Here is a 20692-nt window from a genome sequence, read left to right as displayed (position 1 = left end):
AACATTACTCCATGTTGTAAGTGCAGAAAAAGAACATCTTCAATTCATTGGACTTGTTTCCTTGGATACTTTACATTCAGTTAATGCAAAAAAACAGTTTGATGGACATAAATGATGGTAAAATCAATTCCAAAGAGACACATGCTCAAAATCTGCCATATCTGGGCATTTAGTTGAATTTATTGATGATCATATTTTATTGGGCGCAACATTAGTACTTCATGATCAAAGTCAAGTATCATTACAGAAGATAAAACCCAAGGAAGCCATAATCTTACCTCCTTTGACTGTCATCTGTTTCCTGTAAGTATTAGAGGATGTGGATGTGAACTTGGTTCATCCCTGAGGTGTTGGAGCTTTTCTCTCCCCTCAGTGATTCATAGGTCAGATTAAGGTTGGTCAGCAAAGAAAACCTGCCTCTGTGAATTACCAGCTGGTGTGAAAAATGTTTTCACCATATCAAATGTTTTTGTCATCATCATCTTCGTCTTTGTGCCAGCCGGTCTTTGTATGTTGTAAGTTCCTGCAGCAGACTCGTCGCTGGATTCACAGGTTGGCAGCTTCTGCCTGAAGGACCAGCTTGTTTTTCGCCTTCACTTTGTTCACGTTTCCTCCTGCGCTTTGTCTGATTCATGTGGCATTTCCTCACAGATGTTTAATTTCACACCAATCCCCAACCTCCATCTGCTGACAAAAGGTGTCTGAGTCGGTTCATCCGAGGGTCAAAGCACAAACTCAGGATTATTCCACGTCCAAGTTGTCAAATTAAAAAAACTCTTTTTGTTTATTGTGCGTTTTCTGGCCAAGTGGGATTTATGCCACTTTATTCAAAATAGACGGATCCAAGATAACTACAAACAACTCAGCAAGGCAATGACCCATTTACAGTTTGGGTTTAATCCGTTTCTGCACAGACTGCATGAAAGCTGCAAGGCAAGGATTCTCTAAAGAGGAACTTAATCCATGTCCTGTTCATAACTCAGCATATTTGGGAGGATTCTGGGTTTTACAAAAAGCCTTTGGACTTATCTACATTGTGGTCATCTGGGGACAAAAGCTGCCATTTTTGGAAGGTGTGCATCTCCATTCATGTGGCCTAAGTCAGACCAAAGTTCCTGTAAGTCCTCTGTAGTGGTGACATGCCTTGTTGCCTGATTTCCTGCAGGGCTCTCAGCCGCCGGTGGACTGCTGCTTCAGATTTGACCCACAGCTGAGGTTTGATGGTTAGGTCAGGGCTTTCGAACTCATTTTCATTGTATTTCATTTCTTAAAGGGCCGGTTGTGCCCGAATATATTGATAAAACCAATTAAGCAGTTAAAATATCAATGAACAACTGTTCAGTTTTATGATTGTTTTAGTGGGCTTTGCAATCAAAATTGCAGATTTTTTGGTGCCAATTTAGAAATGTTTGTAAGGAATTTTTATATTTGTGCTAATGTATGATGTTAACTGTGACTTTTTATTACTTGCCGTATCAATTATGGACTAAGGCTGCAGCAGCAGTCACTTAAACTCAGTATTTTTTAACAGTTTTGAGAAAAATTTGCAGTAAAATCAGAAAAAAATGTGGAGATTTTTTGACTTTGTGTGAATTTTTCAGATTTGTGAAAAACTGATCTGGAGTCTAGAGGGCCACGTAACGAGCTATGACCGGCCAAATTTATAGTTTTATGGACGTTTGTTCCAGATTTGTGGAGCATAGAAGCTGAATGCTGCTTCTCCATGTTTGGTTCTGGTTCTGGTTCTGCTCTGCATCCCCAGAACCAGAACCTGAGAGGTCTGCAGGTCCAGAAGAGCAGATCTTTAAGCCGTTCGGTGATTTCTAAGCTGACAGCAGGATTTTAAAGTCTATTCTCTCAGTGAAGGACTGTAGAGCTGGGTGGTGTAGAACCGGGTGGTGTCTCTATCCTCCTGGTTCTAGTCAGAACTCCAGCAGCAGCGTTCTGGACCGTTGGGTTGTCAATCAGACCTGTGAAGATGCTGCTGCAGGAATCAAAGCCACTAAAGAGAAACTAAAGCCTGGATGAGTTTCTCTGATCTGAGACTTTAGTCCTCTGGTCCGGGAAATGTTCTGCAGCTGGGAGAAGGCCGTCCTGAAGGTTCAGGTCAGAGGTCATCAGGTCAGGTTCTGCTGGTATCTAAAGAAGAGAGGTGAGGGTGAAACGGATCACCTCAGGGAAGCAGAAACAACCAATCAACATGTTGGCACTAAACTGACTAAAAGCCAAACGGGTATCGAACAGGTAATGTAGGTTTTCTGTTCCCACGGTGTGAATGCCAGATGAACTCACCCCAACCTGTCTGTGTAGCCATGGAAACGTTCAGTAGCGTTTCACCACTTCACCTGATCCTGAGGGGAATGTTACATCGCCTCGTATGTTTGACATTTATTTAGTCTTTATGCAGCTGAACGCTCTCTGTGTTTGTTAAACTTCTTCCTCTTGTGTCTCCACATGATGTTTTAGGTCACATTACAGCTGAATTGCAGAAAACCGTAATGTGACTTAAAACATTGTTGCTTCCAGCTGCTTTAAACCGAGACATGAGACGAATGGCTCGCCATGTTCGGTTTGCGTCTCAGTCCCCGCTGTCCCGTCCCGCTGCCCCGTCCCTCTGCCCCGTCCCGCTGTCCCGTCCCGCTGCGTAACGCAGCTTCTTCCCGTTTGAAGTCTTTCTCCCATGTCTGCGCCGAGCGTGCTGCTCTCTCTCCCCGTCAGAGTCGTCTCAGGACACCAGAATGGCATCTTTTCTGGCCGAATGAACAAACCGTAATGGAGAAGAAGTGGCAGACGGCCATTTTGTACTTTTTCAGTACTTCTTGCATAATGAGAAAAGGCAACAATACTGCTGAGAGGCACATAATGTGAATGAGGCCGTGAGCCTTTTGTGCCAGACAGGCCCAGTTTCAGAAGAGAACCATCCCAGAAGTGGGGCTGAAGCGAACCACCCAGGGTTGAGTTTGAAATGGAAATTAGACCAGTGAGAGGCTGTCAAATGAACCTGAATAAATGATGCCATTTTATCTGGTCTCACAAGGCTGAAACAACCGACATGTTTTCATTTTTCTTCTGAGAACTGAATAGGAAGGAGGAAAAAGGAGACGTTTGAAAAGCAGCAGCAGAGGCAACATCTGAAGAAAGGAAGAGAGAAATATGACTCAGTGAAAGTCCATAACGGCTTTATAAACTGGAATAATCTGAAACTCTACACTGGAGGTCCACAGAAAACAGTTAATGTAGCAGAGATCATTCGTCCGTCCAAGGCCTGTTTTTGTAAAAAGACTGAAAACTCTGGAAATGTGAGTTTGAAACGACATGTAGGAGCTGGAAACGCTGCTGACCGCTGAGTCTGCAGGAGAATCAACTTGTTTCATAAACAAAGATGCACGTTTGAAAAGTTTAACTTGAAACTTAAATAATACAATCCACAGATTTTAATATTTTTGTTTATATATGTAGCGTATATTTAGCACCCAGATAAATAAGGCAGATGAATCAGTTCAGTTTGTTTCTGATGATTCATTAATTCAGACTCAATCTGCTTTTCCTTAAAACAAAGATCAACTTCTGGAGTAAATTTATTCAGTCCAGCATTCGGCATTTATAGCAAATCATAAGAATGATGGAGGATAAACTAGACTTCTTTGGGTTTAGTTTCAGGTAGATGAGACGCCATTAAAGAGAAACTAGCTCTTCCTGTGTCGCCTGCTGGGACTTTGATTTGAGTTCTGCTTGTATGTTTGAGTTTTTTTTGTTTATTTGGTGGCAGGTTGGTTTCCTTTTGAAATGCTGCCGTTTGATGTTGCTGGTTCTGTTTTGGAGATTTCAGCTCTCACAGCCCCAAATATTCATCTGATTTGTTTGTTTAGCTGCAGCTTCTGGAGAAATTGACATGAAAAGATTCCCTTCCTGCCGTCCTCTGTGGAAGTAAACACGCTGTTAAAGGAGCTTTTTGTCAGGCAGACACACAACTTGATTTGTTGTTGCTGCTAAAAGTTTCTGGAGGTACAGGATGAAGCAAAAGGAACAACTTCAGCTCCTTCAGATCTCCTTTTATTTGAGAGTCTCGGTTTTTCTTTTCTGCTGAAGGTTTAATAAGGAACATGAAACAGAGAGAAATGGAGAAAGGTTCATGACTTTAAACATCAGAAGTTCAGGAAGATTTCTGTCCTGACTAAGGAAGCCTGGGAAGCAGAGCAGATGCTTGGCAGAGAGTTGATGCTTCATTTTCTTTAAATCAATAAAAGTTTTGCATTTCAAATAGATATCTGCTGCTACATCCTCCTACACTATAATGTTCACTGCCTGACACTTTGATCATTACATACATTTATTGTGACATTATTTGAATAATAATAATGTCACAATATTTATTTCCGTCTGATGTTGCATTAATTTGTGCTGGATTGTTACTCCTGCTGTAGTTTTTGGTGACTCCTGAGAAGGTTAAATGTTTTCTTTATTTGTAGATAAAGGCTCTCAGTGTTGGGCTTCGTAATTTTTTACATTTTATTTTATGAAGTAGAACCAAAACATGATACATGTGTGATATGTTTTCACATGGGATCAGGTTAGTTTGGATCTCCTTATTTCTTTAAAAACGTTTTTTCCTCATACAATTGATTTAGTTTGAAACATACAAAAAAAAGCAAAGCCAGAAAATACATTTCAATTGCTAGATATAAACCTAAAATGTATTTCTTCAATAAGGTGTTTGTGTTATTAGGCTGTTTTTTCCTCCTCTTCCTGGTTTGTCTTTTCTGATTTCTTCATTTCTCTCTTCGCCCCGAGGCGCCACATTAGAAACAGAAGAAGCCAAACTGCAGCCGACTCGGTGCAGAGCTTCGGTTCTGGTCTAATCCGCCCCGACAGAACGTGCTTATTGAAAACTTAGTCATCTAAAGTCCTTGTGTTCTGCAGGGTTTGACCCCGACCCGCCTTGTGGAGAAGCGGTTTCACTGGACCTTCTGACCCGTTAATGTCTCGTCAGAGGAAAGGTTCAGCTGCTAACTGAAATTCAACCTGATGAGAGTCTGAACTGAGTCCTGATGCTGTGAATCTGCAACGTCTTCAGAAAGATCTATTTTTGTTTGTACCTTTAAATGCTGAATTTACTAAAGACCAGACTTCATATGTTTTCAGTTTACAGTAAGATGTAGTTGACAGAATGACAAGATGCATTTTTCTCATGTTCTGCACATCATTTCCTCTCTACTCTGGTTTATTATCTCTGTTTTGCCAAATGCATTTTAAATCAAATGTTTGCTTACACTGCATAAGAAGACACAAGCTTTTTTTCTTATTACCTGACTAAAACATATCCTGCCCTTGTCTGCTAGGGTCATAAAAATTCTTATTATTTCTTTGTCAGATTTATTCCATTTATTCATTTGATCATTTATTATTTGGAAATTTAATTGACATTTACAATTTTTTCTTAAATTCTGGAGTTTCATCTCGTTATTTGAAACTTCCTCTTGGATTGTGACTCAGTTTCAATGTCTTTTGTATCTTTCGTCTCAATTTTGGTTACATAATTACATAGATTGTGACGCATTAATAATTTAAAACAATGCTTTTTTTTTTTTACATACAAAGGTTCCAACCTAAACTTGTGTATTCGTATTTTTCATAAGCCCATAAGAAACCCATAAAAATGGTGATGGATGATGAAGCAGGTTAATTTTTGCTTCAGAAATGGATCTGATGTTTGAAAAACTGCTGATGTTCACGTTGTGCTGACAGGAATTAACCAATCAGTGAAGCTATTAGAGCCTGAAATCGCATCTCAGTGCCAAACGTGTAGCAGCACACAGACGTCCACAAATTAAAAAACTTCTCATGAACGAAACTCTGTAGAGCTGAAGGAATGAAAAGCAATTTGCACCAATCTGGTGGTTTAATAATCTAAAAACAGACAAATGAAACTATTTCTGTGTTGCTTTCAGATTTAAATGGTTATTTTTTGTTGATTATATGACTTTGGATTAAAATGTGATCAATTGCAATGAATTAATTACAGATTCTGCAATTAACTCCATTACTACAAAGTCCAGTCTCACTGTATCCAATACTGGACGAAGACATGGAGACAAATGGACAGGATGGACTTCAGGACTAATGTTGACTCAGACACTCGGACCAGTCTCTGTCTCAACTGCTGTCCCCATAGCAACAGTGATTTAGACTCAAATGAGTTTTTGTCTTGTTCGCTTTTGTCTTCCAGCTAATCGTTTTGCTTCCCAGTATTGGGATTATTGTAAAACATATCCAAGAGGATTACCTTCATGGCTTAAAAAAATAACAAGAACAGCATCTAGGCTGGACTGGGTTTCACTCAGTTACAGGAACTAAAGTCTAAAGTTGACATCCTGTCCTGGTCTGATTGTTGGTTTGGCTGGAGATGATGTTTGGCTTCCTGGTGGCTGCAGAGGTCATGTGACCTGCTGTCTGTGGGCAAATCTCTGGGCAGATGGCATCACGGTTCCCCAAGCTGAGTTGGGCTGGACTCTGAGGCTCGGTTCTGCCTCTGCGCGTCCTCAGCTGACTCAACAATAATCTCTGGATCGTGACATAAGAGCAGGCCTGAAGGAGCTTCATGGTAAATAAAGATCAGGGGGAAAATAATTCAGGATTTAAAAGCACAACAGACAAATTAAACCTGATGAATTAAATCACATCAGCTTAAAGGATTTGGCTGTTTTAACTTTGCCTGTTTGAAAATAATGTGGAGCTGCTTTTTGTGGGTCCATTTCACTTATATTCCTGTACAAACATTTAAAGTTATGCTGTGACATATTGTATTCGCATTAAAATGAAAAATGTTGCATCATCCGACTCACAGCTGCCTTTCTGCAGCTTCTTTCTCTTCATGGAGGCTCATAAATCTTTAATGAGCTTCTATTTATCTAAAAGACGATTTCGCGTCTCGGATATAAACCCTTGAAAAAAATAATTTGTTTGGTTTGTTGAGCTGTGTTGGCCTCCTCCTCCGTCTCGTTGTTAGCAGGATGGATGCAGTTTGCGTAACGTTCAGAGCAATCATCCCCGACCAGCCGAAACGATCAGAGTGATTAATTATCCGCCATGAAGGGAAAGATGCAAATCCCAGAGAGGTCTGGTGGAGGATTGATGCTCAGCAACTTCTGCTGCTCATTCAGAAAACATTAACTGGAGGAGGATGACAGACGTTCCTAATGACAGCAAGATGAGCTACTTCAAAGCAGAATATCTGATTATACTTTGTAAACTATTTAGATATGCATTTTTATCTGATCCTTCCCAAATTAGACAGAATTAGACTAATGGTTGTGTTTGTCCATTGAGCTTTGCTCGGCTAGTTGCAGCAAGCAGGAGAGATCAGATCCATGAAGGCAGAAGTCCCAGTCAAAGGCTAATAAAGATATTTTCAGACTATTTGAAATCAAACATCCTGTAAAACATATTTTTTGTCCAGACCTCAGTAAACATCCTAAAAGTTAAACTTCATGAAAGAGAAACATTCTGAACCAGAAACGCTGCTGATTGGAAGGGTTAAAGGTGAAAGTAATATCTGAAGGATGTTTCATGAACAATTAAACCCAAACTCAGCATGTCAGAGAAAACAGCTCAGACTTTCCAGCATGACAGTGGAGGGTTGATGATCTGGGCGCCTTGCAGTCACTCAGTTCAACCTCATGTATACGAGTTTTCTCCTGCTTTAGTTTTTCTTCTAAAACGGCTCATCTGAAAATGACCGGTCACCCACAGTAGAGATGTTTGGCTAAGAGGCAGACCGATAAAATCTGAAGGAATGAATGTGACTGAGCTGCTTTTCTGCTGCTCTCATGGTTTCATCAGGCTGCTGCTGTGATGTTGGCTCTGATTTGTGTTTGATGGCTGACAGTTATTCTCTCTGGTTTTGGATGCTGTGGAGCTGGAAGAATTTTTCCTCTTACATTTTTACTTTTGGACGGTTGTTGTGATGTGTAACCATGACAACAGGTTGTTGTTTTTACAACTGGGAGAAGCTAATTAGGTTCTCAACAGCTCAGATAAAACCCAAACTACAGCCCTGGATCTCAGAGGAGTTAAAACGAGGCTTCAGCAGGAGAAAAGAACATTTCTCCTACTCCAGCGTCTCTCTGCCAGGTTTTCCAGCCTTTTGACCAGGAGGAGATTTATGAGGAGCTGCAAAAGCAAATGAGGTGGATTAGCAGAGCTTGAGAACAAATGATGGTGGCATCCAGGAGTATTGTCTCTGCTGCCTGGACATTGAGCTGTTAACATGCTAACAGAGACTGTCATGCAGCAAGTCTTCAGTCAGAGGTTCCTTCAGATTCACTGCAGTACTGACTGCTACTGGAGAGCTTTCCTGCATCACCACTAGAACGACTGAAGGAAAATACTTGGATGATATTTTTGAACCTAAAATATGTCAGAATTAATTTTTTTTGACAAAAAGCATCAGTTATCCAAAACTAATGAATCTTTTCTTATGATTATTTCAGCTGCGATAAGATCAGAGTCGACTCGTTGAGCCAGCAGTGAGACGCTGGTGATGATCTGAGCTGGTTCAGCAGCAGTGAACTCCTCTGAAGTACTGTGGAGTTTAATATGGTTTAATACCAACTGGGTCAGCAGAACCATGATCCTGAACACAACAGCAGATCCACAACAGGCTGACTGAACGAGAAAAGAATCAAGATGCCATGTTGACCTAGTCAAAGTCCAGATGCTGTGGTTCTGTTCTGTTTTTGTGACTGAGATGAGTAACAGTGGACCTGTGTGTTCTGGTCCTGCAGCCGACCTGCTGGTCAACACGCTGTGCCTCCCCTTCACGCTGGTCTACACGCTGCAGGGGGAGTGGAAGTTCGGCAGCACGCTCTGCTTCCTGCTGCCCTACGCCCAGGTCCTCGCCGTGCACGTTTCCACGGTGACGCTCAACGTCATCGCCCTGGACCGCCACAGGTGGGTGGAGCTTAAAGCATCAGACTGTCGTCATCTGCTGTGGTTGATTCTTTAAACCTTTATGGCCACTTCAGACCTAAAAACCTCGTCAGGTTCAATAAACCTGTTGATTGATTTTTGATCAATTATCTTCTTTTGAAAATTTAATTCTCCATCGTCTCACAGAACAGATGATTGGAATAAAATTCACTTTTTGATAGTACCTTATGTCTTTTGCGGTTTCTTTTGTAGAAAACATTTTTTTTTTTTATCTAGAAAAAACTTTTATTAAAATCGGATCTGGTATGAAACAAATATAGGTACATTTATTTTCAAGATTTTACTTTTAATAATAATTTATTTAAGTTATTTTTCATTTTAAAAATAGAAAAAGGATTTTCATACAGGTGAAAAAGAAATATTTTGAATTTTATCGTTTTTTCTGGACGAGCATTTCCTGGTTTCCTGGTTGTCGTCTGCTTTCCTTCGTCTGATTGGCTGAATGTTGGTCACTATAATAAATTATTCAGAACAGCAGGAAACCTGATTTTCTGATTTTCATAATTTAAATTTGTTCTACCTTATGGAGGATTTCAGACCTGGGAACCCGTGGAGCACCGCAGGCTACAAGATTTACATCCAGAATTAAATTTTAATCCTGGAAACAGCAAAGGATTAAATTTTAAACACTGTTATATTACATTTAGTGCATTGAGATTCTCCTGAGGGCCTCAGCAGTGTCATAATGAGTTTTCTTCTCTTTCTATCTGCTGGGGAGAAATCCCTGGTGTTTCTGTTTGAGTCGAGCCTTACTTACATTTTTATGAGATATATGCATATTATTCTTTGTGTTGTTTTGTTTTTTCACATATTTCTTCTTTTCATCTCTTTCACCTTATTTGATTTACTGATTTTAATTTTCTCTATTTCCCAGATGTAATACCAGTTCAGTGTTTTGAACATAACCACAAATAAAAGTTTTATTAATAAGCATGCAGTGTGAGAAAATGGAAAATCAACAAATACTGGCAGAGATTCAGTCCAGTAAGTAAAAATCTTGCTATATGTAACCTGAAGTTTACTCAAATTAGGATTTATGACATCATATTTTGTTGAATTTCTCTGTTAAATGCTCTTAAATTCCTTCAGGCTTTTGCAGTTTTCAGTTCTGCTCAGTAAAAATGGCGTTCCTCCAGGGTTCAGTCTCAGATCCATTACATTTCTTATGTTTTTTTGTTTTGTTTTTAAATCTCAGATTCACATGCATTGATTTAAAACACAAGTTCTCATAGTTTGCTTTTCTAGAAAACTGAGAATTAACAAAATTATTTGTATTCTGAGTAACGTGAGACATATTTATGTTTCAGATTTTACTTTCTTCATTTGGCAGAATTGCCTTTTAAGTGGCATAAAGGGTAAAAAAAAAAGGAGTAATTTAACTTAATTAAGTTGGTTTGGCTTCATTTTACACAAAGCTATTGAGTTCTGCTTTATTGGACTGAGATCAGGAAAATAAAAACATTCTAGTTATATTTAATTTGAGCCTCTATTTATTGCTGCTGCTTGTTTGGAAGAAAAATGCCTTGAACTGAATAAAATGGATTGGGTTCAGTTAACAGGGACTTTGTTTGTTGCCAGCAATCCTGCAGAAAATTCACCAGCTAGCCAAGAAAAACTTCTTCAGTCCCTGGACAGGAAAACATAAAAATGTTGCTGATGCACAGCCCATTAACTCTCTTAATCTAAAGATGTTTTAAAGGATTTGCGTTCAGAATGATTTAAAGGATTTCTCTGCTATCCAAAATTGAAAGCTTGTCTTTTTGTGACCATATGCTGCTGATGTCCAGCACCTGCTCAAACAACCCGAATCGTTTCTGCTGAGCTTTAAACACTTTCCAGCTCCGGAGGCCGGAGGAAACTTTTAATCTCACCTTTGCACAGGTTAAACTCTGGCCACTGCTCAGGTGTTCTCGCGCGTTTCTGCTTCGGCTTTGGCACCAAAGGGAGCGACGCCAGCTTTTAATCCACAGCAAACAGATGGCTGCCAGAAGACCGCAGAGGTACACCTGGCTGACGAACGGTGCATTCACCGAATATAAATAAAAAGAAAGACAGGAAAAAGAGCGGCGGAGACGATAACGACTCCGGGTGTTAATCTTTACTGCTCACTGGAGGCGACAACTAAAAATCAGGACAACAAAGTCAGAGTTTGTTTTTGTTTCACCTCCAAAATAAGTATCAGCCAGACACGTTTACTGCAGTGTTCATGCTTTGATTTTATTGCCTTTAGATCCAGTCCAACAGTTTAATAATGTCATAACTTTGGAAATTCTTCAGCATTTTCACAAAATAAGACGTGGTCACCTCAGATTAAAAGACTTTCTGATGGCAGAAAGTGTTTGAATTGATCCAGTTATTCTGTTAATCAGGCAGATTAAATGAGTTTTCTCAGAGTTTCAGTCAGGCGGTTAATCAGCCATCAGAGGGAGGAGCTGCCATGTTGGTTTCCAGTTTACCTGCTGCACTTTCTCACTGGCATAATCAGGGTTGCTGATGGATTCCTGGTCGCTGATTTTCCCAAATTACTGACACAAAAAGCTCAAACTGGGACAAAGAAGAAATGTTTTGTTTTCTCACTTTGTGGGTTTTTAAATGATTGTGTCAGCAGTTGGTTCTCAGTAATATGAAAAAGAGGCTGATTGAGTGAAATGACCTGAAATGTCCCAGGGAATCTTTTACTTATATGTATATTTTTGACATTAGTTTGTCAAAACAGAAAGTATATTAAAGAGAAAGTATATTAAAGTTGTAAATGTTGAGGTTCCTTATTTGTGCTTTACATTTCTACAGCACTGTGATGAAGTTCTCTGATGGGTTAATCTGTAATCTTCTGTCCCATTTAAATATGACAGATTATAAAAATATACCAAGTAAAAGCAAGATTCAGCTCTAATTTCATTTAGTAATAGTAAAACTTGGCCAAAATCAACCTGGCCTTATATGAAAAAGTCCAACTTTTTCAGAACAATGTGTGCAATGATTATTATTTACATGTTTCTCCCATAACTTCTCTCTGACCTTTTGACATTTTTATGCAATGTCAAGAAAAATGTTTATTAAAAAATGGCAGTAGGTATTTGAGTGTTTTTTTTACTGGATTTCCTGTTGTTTCTCTGGAGTCACGATTCCAGCTCTAAGTGGAATTAAGTTGCATTAAAGTCCTTCATTAGCTTTTCACCTGCACCTCTTCATCTGCTCTTTATGCATGCATCAGAGTACCAACGTTTCTCAGAAACGGTGGCAGTGAAGGACTTGGCATTCCTAATGAGACTGCAGCTGGAATCACAACATCAAGCTGCAGGTCTGCAGCTCTGGCTCAGTATAATGATATAGTAATATTTTTATCACAGTTAAGCTTCATTAGTTTTTCTAAGTTGGTGATAATTGGAGAGTAATTTACAGTCTGAGCTTCTGAGGTAAATTAGATGGTGTTTCGGCTGAATGAGGAAAAATGTTTAATTTAGAAGTTAAATTTAACATAGCATGTGAGAACCTTGTTATAGAGGTGACTGTTATTGTTGGTTGTCATATAAAGTACCTTCTAAGACTAATAACCTTTTGGCAAAATGAAAGTTTGAGTCACAAAAAGCTGATTGTTTAACTGGCTGAACAGTAACTATCCCCAAAAAACGCTGCCAACTAGATTTACCTCTGCAAACACGTCCAAGCCTCCTGACTGGATGATGAGTAAAATGATATTGATGCAATGAATTTATTGGCCATCGATGTTAGAAGACACATTCAATAGTCGTGGAAAAGATGTTAGTCTAAGAAAGGTCAAATTATTAGCAGAGAAAACATCTAAGAAGATTTCAGAAACTGCTCAAATTAGGTTGAAAACTGTCCAACACAACTAAAAACTGGAAGGAAAGAGGGGAACCGTTGTCTTATGAGAAACTCTGTGATCAATAATCAATTTCCTCCTCCTAAATCTGTTGGATGGACGTCTATAAAGATGTAAAAATTCACATTTTTAGCCACCAGATGTTTCTAACACTCATGATAGGAGTTACGGTTTTCTACACTGTGACTGAGGCTCGAACTTTAAAAACAACTGCGCTAGAAAAGGCAGGAATCTCCATGGCAACCAGTGACCGGAATCTGTAGTTCTTCTGGAACAGTCTTGCTGGTGGTCCGCGGGCGCCCCTAGTGGTGCGCAGGGTACTGCATGTAAACGACCGTTTATTTGCCTCTGTGACGTCATCTCAAAGCGCGACGCCACAGCTAGCTTACCAAAGGATTGCGTTTAAAAATATTAATGGATAAATGGCTTAAACCGAGTCACTCAAAAGAAACCCTGAAGATGGAAAGAAACCAACAGCAGGAATATTTATTTGACCAGAGGAAACTGCGTCATTCCTGCTTATTGAAACTCAGTTGGTGACTGCTAACAGCTATTGTTATTTTTATTTAATTAAAAATTATTTAATTGGCAAATAAATACCTTAGGTAAACACAATCGATAGAAATGAGTGGATAATTTTTATATTTAATAGTTCAGAAGAGGATTTTTATTTCTGCCAAATCAAGTCAAGTCTATTTTTCTTTAATTGTGTTTCTAAATTACAAATAGCCCTAAAATGTTATTAATGCACAAAACCATTGGAAATAAAGAACAACTTATTTTTTGTTTCCATGTACTTCACATCATTTGAAATCTTAGCATCCATATTTTTAATTTAAATTTGGTGGTTCTGAGTGTTTGTTGAATGTGGAACATGAAAAAATCTGATGTTCCATCATTTTGATCTGACATCTTCTGGTCTTCGTTGTGCTTTAAATAAAACCACACAGTGAGTTCTCTAGATGTTTTCTGACTGAAGTTCCTGCTCTGGATTCTAAAACCGCTGGGATGCTTCATAAATAACAAGCTGCTTCCACAGAGACATCAGCCTGAATAATCCATACGGCTTTTGTTCCTGCTCTTCCTGCGCAGGCTGAGGTTAAGTGGCAACATTACAAGGGTGGAGAGCTTTCCTGCTGCTTGTTCATGAAATTCCTCTCAGCTCCAGCTTCCATTAAGCATCTGAGGCCATCATTAGTGTCAGTGTGTGTTTTACAAGCTGGACTCAGCCCTGGGTGTGTGTGTGTGTGTGTGTGTGTGTGTGTGTGTGTGTTTCAGGTGCATCGTGTACCACCTGGAGACCAGGATGAGGAAGGATGTGTGCTTCGGGGTGATAGCGCTGACCTGGGTGCTGAGCGCCGTCCTGGCCAGCCCCATGGCCATCTTCAGAGAGTACGGCTCATTTGTGCTGGACCCCGGCCACACTTTACAGGTAGCTTTACCTTACAGGTAGCTTTACCTTACAGGTAGCCTTACCTTACAGGTAGCTTTACCTTACAAGTAGCCAGCAGCTCAGGAGGGCTGAGGTTTTACTCAGGAACAGTAAAAAGTAGCCGTCCCAAGAAATGACTCAAGCACTGAGTAACTGATCAAATCGTTTAATATTAAAAAATTACATTATCAGACAGACCAAAATGTAAAGATAAGTGAAAATTAATGATAAGTAAAAATAATTCATGTAAGTAACAAAAAATAAATAAATCAGGCAAAAGAAAATTTTTCTACATCAATTTATTTGAATAAAACACTTAAGAAAGTTTAAAAACTGTGTATTTGTGTCTGTGTTTTTGGTTAAAACATGTTTGTTCTTCATTCAGTGGATAAAAAATCCAGAAATTTTACTCAGGTAAGAGTAGAAATACTTCATAATAGTAAAAGAAAAAGGTTCAGCGTAGTAAAAATACTCCAAAGAGTTTTTTTTCCCAAAAAAGTTACTGAAGTAAATGTAATTGAGTAAATGTAACTAGTTACTACCCAACTCTGCCAGTGATTCCTCTCTCTCTCTGTCTCACACACACACACACACACACACACACACACACACCCCCAAGCAGCAAACAAACCTGTGCTTTGATCCTGCTGCTCCTTTTCTTCCTCCGTTTCTCCTTGTCTGACTTTTCTCCTCCCAGATTCTTCTCTTCTCCCAGCTGCTGCCTCTTTCACTCTCGCTTTTATCTTTTTTACTGTGGATTTCTGCACTTAGTGTAATTCCTCCACCTGGATGCTGCACAGCTTCACTTTTTCACGTTTTCCTTTCATCTTTCTAAAAAAGAAGAGAACTGCCATGTGTCACTTTCCACATGAAAGGGTGAAATATTTAACGATTGTAGCAGATGTACAGAGCGGCTAGATTAGGAATAAGAATCATTTTGGTGGTTTTTATCAAGAATTCATTTCTGTATATTCTCCTGCCAAACAGACGGACATTCCTGCAGTCTTTGGTTTTCATCTACAGTTATTGACACTTTTTGAAGGTCCTTTATGCTTTTAATACTCAGTTATTTGTCAAAAATGTCTCTCCTGGTTTTCCCTGAAACAAAGTGACAAAGTTCAGGGACTCAAGTCTGTTAGGCTTGGAAGGAACTTTAAAACTTTTCTCATGTTTTTAAGTATTTTTTACCACAAGTATACAAAAGTTCACCAAAGATTTTAAAAATCTAGAACGATCTCAAATCAAGCGTCTTGCTTCTCCAGACTTTCCTGCAGATTATTGATAATTTTCCTGTAAACCTTCTGAACTGAACATGTGGTTCTGTTTCCTCACAGTTCTGTCGGGAGAAGTGGCCCGGTAAAGGTACGGACGGTACGCTCTACAGCATCTCCATGCTGATCCTGCAGTACTTCCTGCCGCTGTCCATCATCTCCTTCGCCTACGCCCGCATCTGGTCCAAGCTGCGCGGCCACGTCAGCCCGGCGGAGAGCGGCGTCAGCAGCAGCGCCAGCTCCGAGCGACACCGCCGCCACCGCAAAACCACCAAGATGCTGGTGACCATGGTGGTGGTGTTCGCCGTCTGCTGGCTGCCCATCCACGCCTTCCAGCTGGCCACCGACATCGACAGCTCCGTGCTGGACATGCGCGACTACCGCCTGCTCTACACCATATTCCACGTCATCGCCATGTGCTCCACCTTCGCCAACCCGCTGCTGTACGGCTGGATGAACCGCAACTACCGCGCCGCCTTCCTCGCCGTCTTCAAGTGTCGCAGAGACCGCGGGCGGGGCGGCTGCTTGGACAGCATCCACCCCGTCGGCGGAGGGGCAGCGGGCGCAGCGAGGGCGAAGAAGATCGTCCTGGAGACGCAAGACCCGGTCTCCACGCACCTGAACGCCACCGACGTGTGACGACCGCTCACTGGAAGACGGAGAAAAGACGGACGGAGACGATGGAGGGAGTTCCTCGGGGGATTAAAAGTTTTTATTAGCCGGAAACAGAGGAGGACATGGAAATGGTGGAGGATTAGAGGGACAGTGACAGAAGAACAGCGAGAGAATGAATGACTCAGAGTGGTGGAACAACTGAAGCGGCGTCTCTTTGAAGACGTGACCTCGACATGATGGAGAACTCCCAAACGACGAGGAGGAGGAGGAGGAGGAAGAGGCGTCCTCTGGGGCGTCGGTTCAAGTCAAATTCATCTCCATCAGACAAGTTCATGAGTGAAACAGTTCACCTTGGTGATGCAGTCTGGGAACAGGGCTGAACTCTGCATGTGAAGCATTCATTAAACCTCCAGTGGCTTATTAAAGTCCCGCAGCAATCAGGCTGCTTCCCGCCGCAGGAGAAACACGCAGCCTCTGCGTCTGATACGGGAAGGCAGGTCAAATTTAGACGGATTACGTTGAGAGAAGGGTTTTGTTTTTTAGATGGAGGAGGAGAAACAAAATGTTTGTGTGATTAAGATAAATGGGTTTAAAATAAAATGAGCTGGAAAGGATCCCTGCTTTCTGCCAACACATGAATGTTCAACCAGACTGACGCTTACGTGGCTCATCCAGTCACAACTTCATTGTTTTTGATAAAATGTTTTGCTAATTTCTGCTGTAAATTTGTGATTTGGTCCGGCTTGTTGAAGAAACGTGAGCGCCGGAGTGTTTTTTATTATTTCCAGTTTTTGAAAATGTTTGTGCTTTTAGTGCAGAGCTGATTCATATGCATGGCTGGCCGACCTTGACGTTACCGAGACACAGGCAGCTGGAAGAGGGACAGGAAATAAAACTTCTCTTGATCTCACAGGATCATTTCTGTCGATTTTCAGTTATTTTTTCGACTTCCTGTTTTGATCCTGTTGTTAACATTCAGGTGAGGCAGAGGAACAACATTTTAACATTTTTTGTTTTTTTTCTAAAAGATCCAGATGGTTGGACAATATTAACCTCCTGCGTTTTCTGCAGCTTGTTGAGATTTTTCCCCGTTGTATCGATCAAGAACTCCTGATTTGTAACATTTCAAAATAATGTCATCAGTTTTCTATTTATTCCAAAAAATTATTAAAGTAGTGTCGGGATGTGTAAGACATCTTAAAATAGATTAGTTTTTTTTTTTTTTTAATGTGGTGACACATTCTAGCACTGAAACATTGAGAAAAGTCCCTTTAAAAGAGAACCAGGCCGCAGCATTACACATCCTCCTCCCTGCTAAGCAGTGGCTATGAATACCAGTTAAATCAAATGTGTTTTTTGTTTCAAACCTGACGTGTTTTTTACAAATATTTCACCAGTTAAAGTTTCTAACTTGGCAGAAATTACGCCCACAAGATCAAGTAAAATAAATTATTTCAGAAAATAATGACACAAATATGTAAATAATTTCCCAAACATTTTTTTTTTGAAACACCATAAAGTATTAAAATAATAGTAAAAATCTTTTTCTCGATCTTGACCATCATAATATCTACAACCCCAAATAAATTATTGCAAAAAATAAAATTAAAAAACCTTAATATCAAGATCGGTGATTATGAAAAAGTGACGCCTAAATATTAATGAATGTGACCTTCATTTATTGTTCAGACGAGACATCAGAGGAATTTTAATGGGTTTGAATCGGACCTGCTGTCTGATGATGATGATGGTGATGTTTTCCTTAATAATCTTCATCATTGCTGCACACAAAACCACAGCTTCCTGCCTGAGTTTTAATTTCTAAACGGCGCTCGCTCCATCGTTCAAAATGTAATTTACAAATGGATTTAATTATGAGTTGAAACGTTAATGGCTCCATTAGTCATGGATGGATAAAACATGAAGGAGTGAAATCAGTGATTCAGATGATAAACTAATCAGAAACAAAAGAGGGAAATAAAAGAAAAGTTCAGGGGACCAGAACAAAAAAAAAAAATAATCTGAATCTCCTGATTTTCCTGAACTCATCTTTTCATTTTCACTCCTTTGTGTTTTACAAATTATTCTTATGGAAAGTAAAGAGTCTTCTTGGCTGAAATAATTACATTGTACCACAAAGTGCTTTAGTTTAAAATTTACTTTAAATAAAATAAAATGTAATTTTTTTTATTTAATGAAAGAAAAAGTTTTAAAATGTTTTGCTCGTTTTTAGTTCCTTGAGCCTTTGATGTTAAACCTTTGTCTTTATTAAGATGTTGTTTTTATTGAATCCTTTAAAGCACAATTTCACAAAAAAGAGGAAACCCTGTGATTACATGAATATTTACTATGAATATTATAAACAAAAATAATTTCAAGATTGCCAAAGCATTTACTTATACTCTATGTAACATTGAGACGATTCATTACTGCAAAAAAATATTTCCCAGATCTAAAGAATAAATCTAAAAAATCTCATCAACCATTTATAGAAATAATTATGCTTGGATATTTTGTTTCATCTGTCCTAAATGTCACCAAAATGTCAAAAGTTAAAGAAAGCAGCAACTATAAGTTGGCGATATTAACTTAAAATTGTATCACAATATTTTGTAATATCATGATAAAAACTATTTATTACGTATTTTTAGTCTTTTTTAAGTAACTGCATGGCTGTGACTGCATGATACGGCAACCAACAAGTTTAAATAAAACATTTTAAACAGGCTTCCTAAGGACAACAAACTGCACAAAATGACTGAATTCAACATATTTTCAGATTTATTGAGACCATCATCAGACAAATATTGTAGAAAGTACTGAAAATCTTTTACTTTGACTATAATAGTAAAGATACAATAAATTCCCATCTCCAGCAGAGACATTTAGTGTTCAACAGAAATAACATTTTCTCTGATGAATGTTCACATTGGGGTTATTTGAAAAATAAAATCTGAGTTGACAGAAATCTGAAAACTTTATTAATTAAAGCTTCTAAAAGGTTAAAGTCCTGAAATCTGGTTTAAAGTTTGCCTGTTGTGTCTGTAAGCAGGAGAATTTGGTCAGAATTGTCTTTATTTATGTTTACATTTTCAGAATTTACTGAAGTTAAGATAAAAATCCTTTTATCCTATTAGCGATAAAACTGACTTGTAAAGCTAACCTGATGCAGGTAATTGGGTCCATATTAACACGTTAACCACGTTTCTCTTCTTTCTTCTATGCTTTTTGTATAAAAACATTTACGGTGGCTCAGAAGGGTCAAGAAAACACAAGAGCTGCAACAGAAGTGATGCCAAAACAAACATTAGCATACCTTTGGTCGTGACTTTTGGCTGTTGTTTCATTGTGGCTTTTGTATTTTGTTGACCCTTCTGGGCCACCGTAAATAATGCAGCACATTTAATTATTGTAGTTTTATTTTATGTTGCTATAATAAATATCCTCTCCTTTTTGTTGTTCGTAGAAAGGCTTATAAACCTTCTTTTGGATCAGCGTGAAGGACTGGAAGTCCAACTTTTCTCATTTCTTTTTTATTCCTGGTTTTGCTCTTGTTTTTAAAGTGAAACGTTTCATCTTGTCTCTGCAGATGTGAAATATTCTGAGGTTTGTGGCAGGACGACCCCAGATGCTGCTTGACCTTCTACCAGACGTGAATGTAAACCACTTTGTAACATGGCTGTAATGTTGTAGAGTTCATTATAGTAACGTTGTGTGTAAATATGAACTGTGTGAGCGACTGTAACCAAGCACAACCTGTTGGCCTTTACTTGTGTCCAACAACAGATGTACTATTGTCAAGCACACTATCGTCTCCTGGCTCTTTCTTACTGGGTTTGGCTCTTTTATTCACATTTTCTGGAGTTACTGTAACTAAAGCTTGAGTTATATCACACCTTCCAAGACATAAAAATCAAGAAGAAAAATGAATGAAAAGCAGATATTTTACCAGAGTCCACCAATCTGAAGATTCAGAGTCGTTGGATGCTGGATCTGATTAAAAAACGCTGTTTTTATTGATGGAAGATTAAAACACTTCGTTTCATCATCCGTGAGCCATAATCATCAAAATTAAAAGAAACAAAGGCTTGAAATGTTAACAAACGAGTTTCGCTTTCTGAAAATAGTGACAAAAATGTATGATTTTTATCAGCAGGACTGGCTAAATTAATTTAGCATTCATTTTGACCTTAAAAAGACTTTAAAGCATTAAAAATTGAAATGCAATTAAATGCATTTTTCATACATAAAAAAAAAACATCCAGAAGGAACTTTTGTATTTACACGTTTCTGGTACGACGGTAAATCTGACGCACAAGTAACATCATAAGTTGCGATGGACGACAAAACTGCCTTTCTTGGCACACAGAGGATTTATATAATTTCTGCTTCGATCTGATTGGACGCTTCGAAAGATTTTTATTGTGTTCAAGTTGTGCTAAAACGAGTTAGCTCATCAGTGAAGCATCTCGATGCTAAACATGTTGCAGCTAACGCTAATGTTAGCGTCTACAGTCAACATTTCTAATGGGTTGACCAGCT

The 20692-nt window shown here is 39.1% G+C and overlaps 1 protein-coding gene across 2 annotated transcripts in view; it reads left to right on the top strand.

Moving 5' to 3' along the window:
- Window positions 1-19956, top strand: part of npy2rl (neuropeptide Y receptor Y2, like) — a 52233-nt gene extending 32277 nt beyond the window's left edge. For both annotated transcript variants that reach the window (XM_028039244.1, XM_028039243.1), the window contains exons 4-6: window positions 8784-8949; window positions 14111-14264; window positions 15599-19956. In XM_028039244.1, the coding sequence (XP_027895045.1) occupies window positions 8784-8949; window positions 14111-14264; window positions 15599-16174 (896 nt within the window). In that variant the 3' untranslated portion in view covers window positions 16175-19956. The remainder of the gene's footprint in view (window positions 1-8783; window positions 8950-14110; window positions 14265-15598) is intronic.
- The last annotated feature ends 736 nt before the right edge of the window (window positions 19957-20692 follow it).

The sequence above is a fragment of the Xiphophorus couchianus genome, chromosome 14, assembly GCF_001444195.1.
Source record: "Xiphophorus couchianus chromosome 14, X_couchianus-1.0, whole genome shotgun sequence".
Taxonomy (NCBI): domain Eukaryota; kingdom Metazoa; phylum Chordata; class Actinopteri; order Cyprinodontiformes; family Poeciliidae; genus Xiphophorus; species Xiphophorus couchianus.
This window is presented reverse-complemented; position numbering and strand designations above follow the sequence as displayed.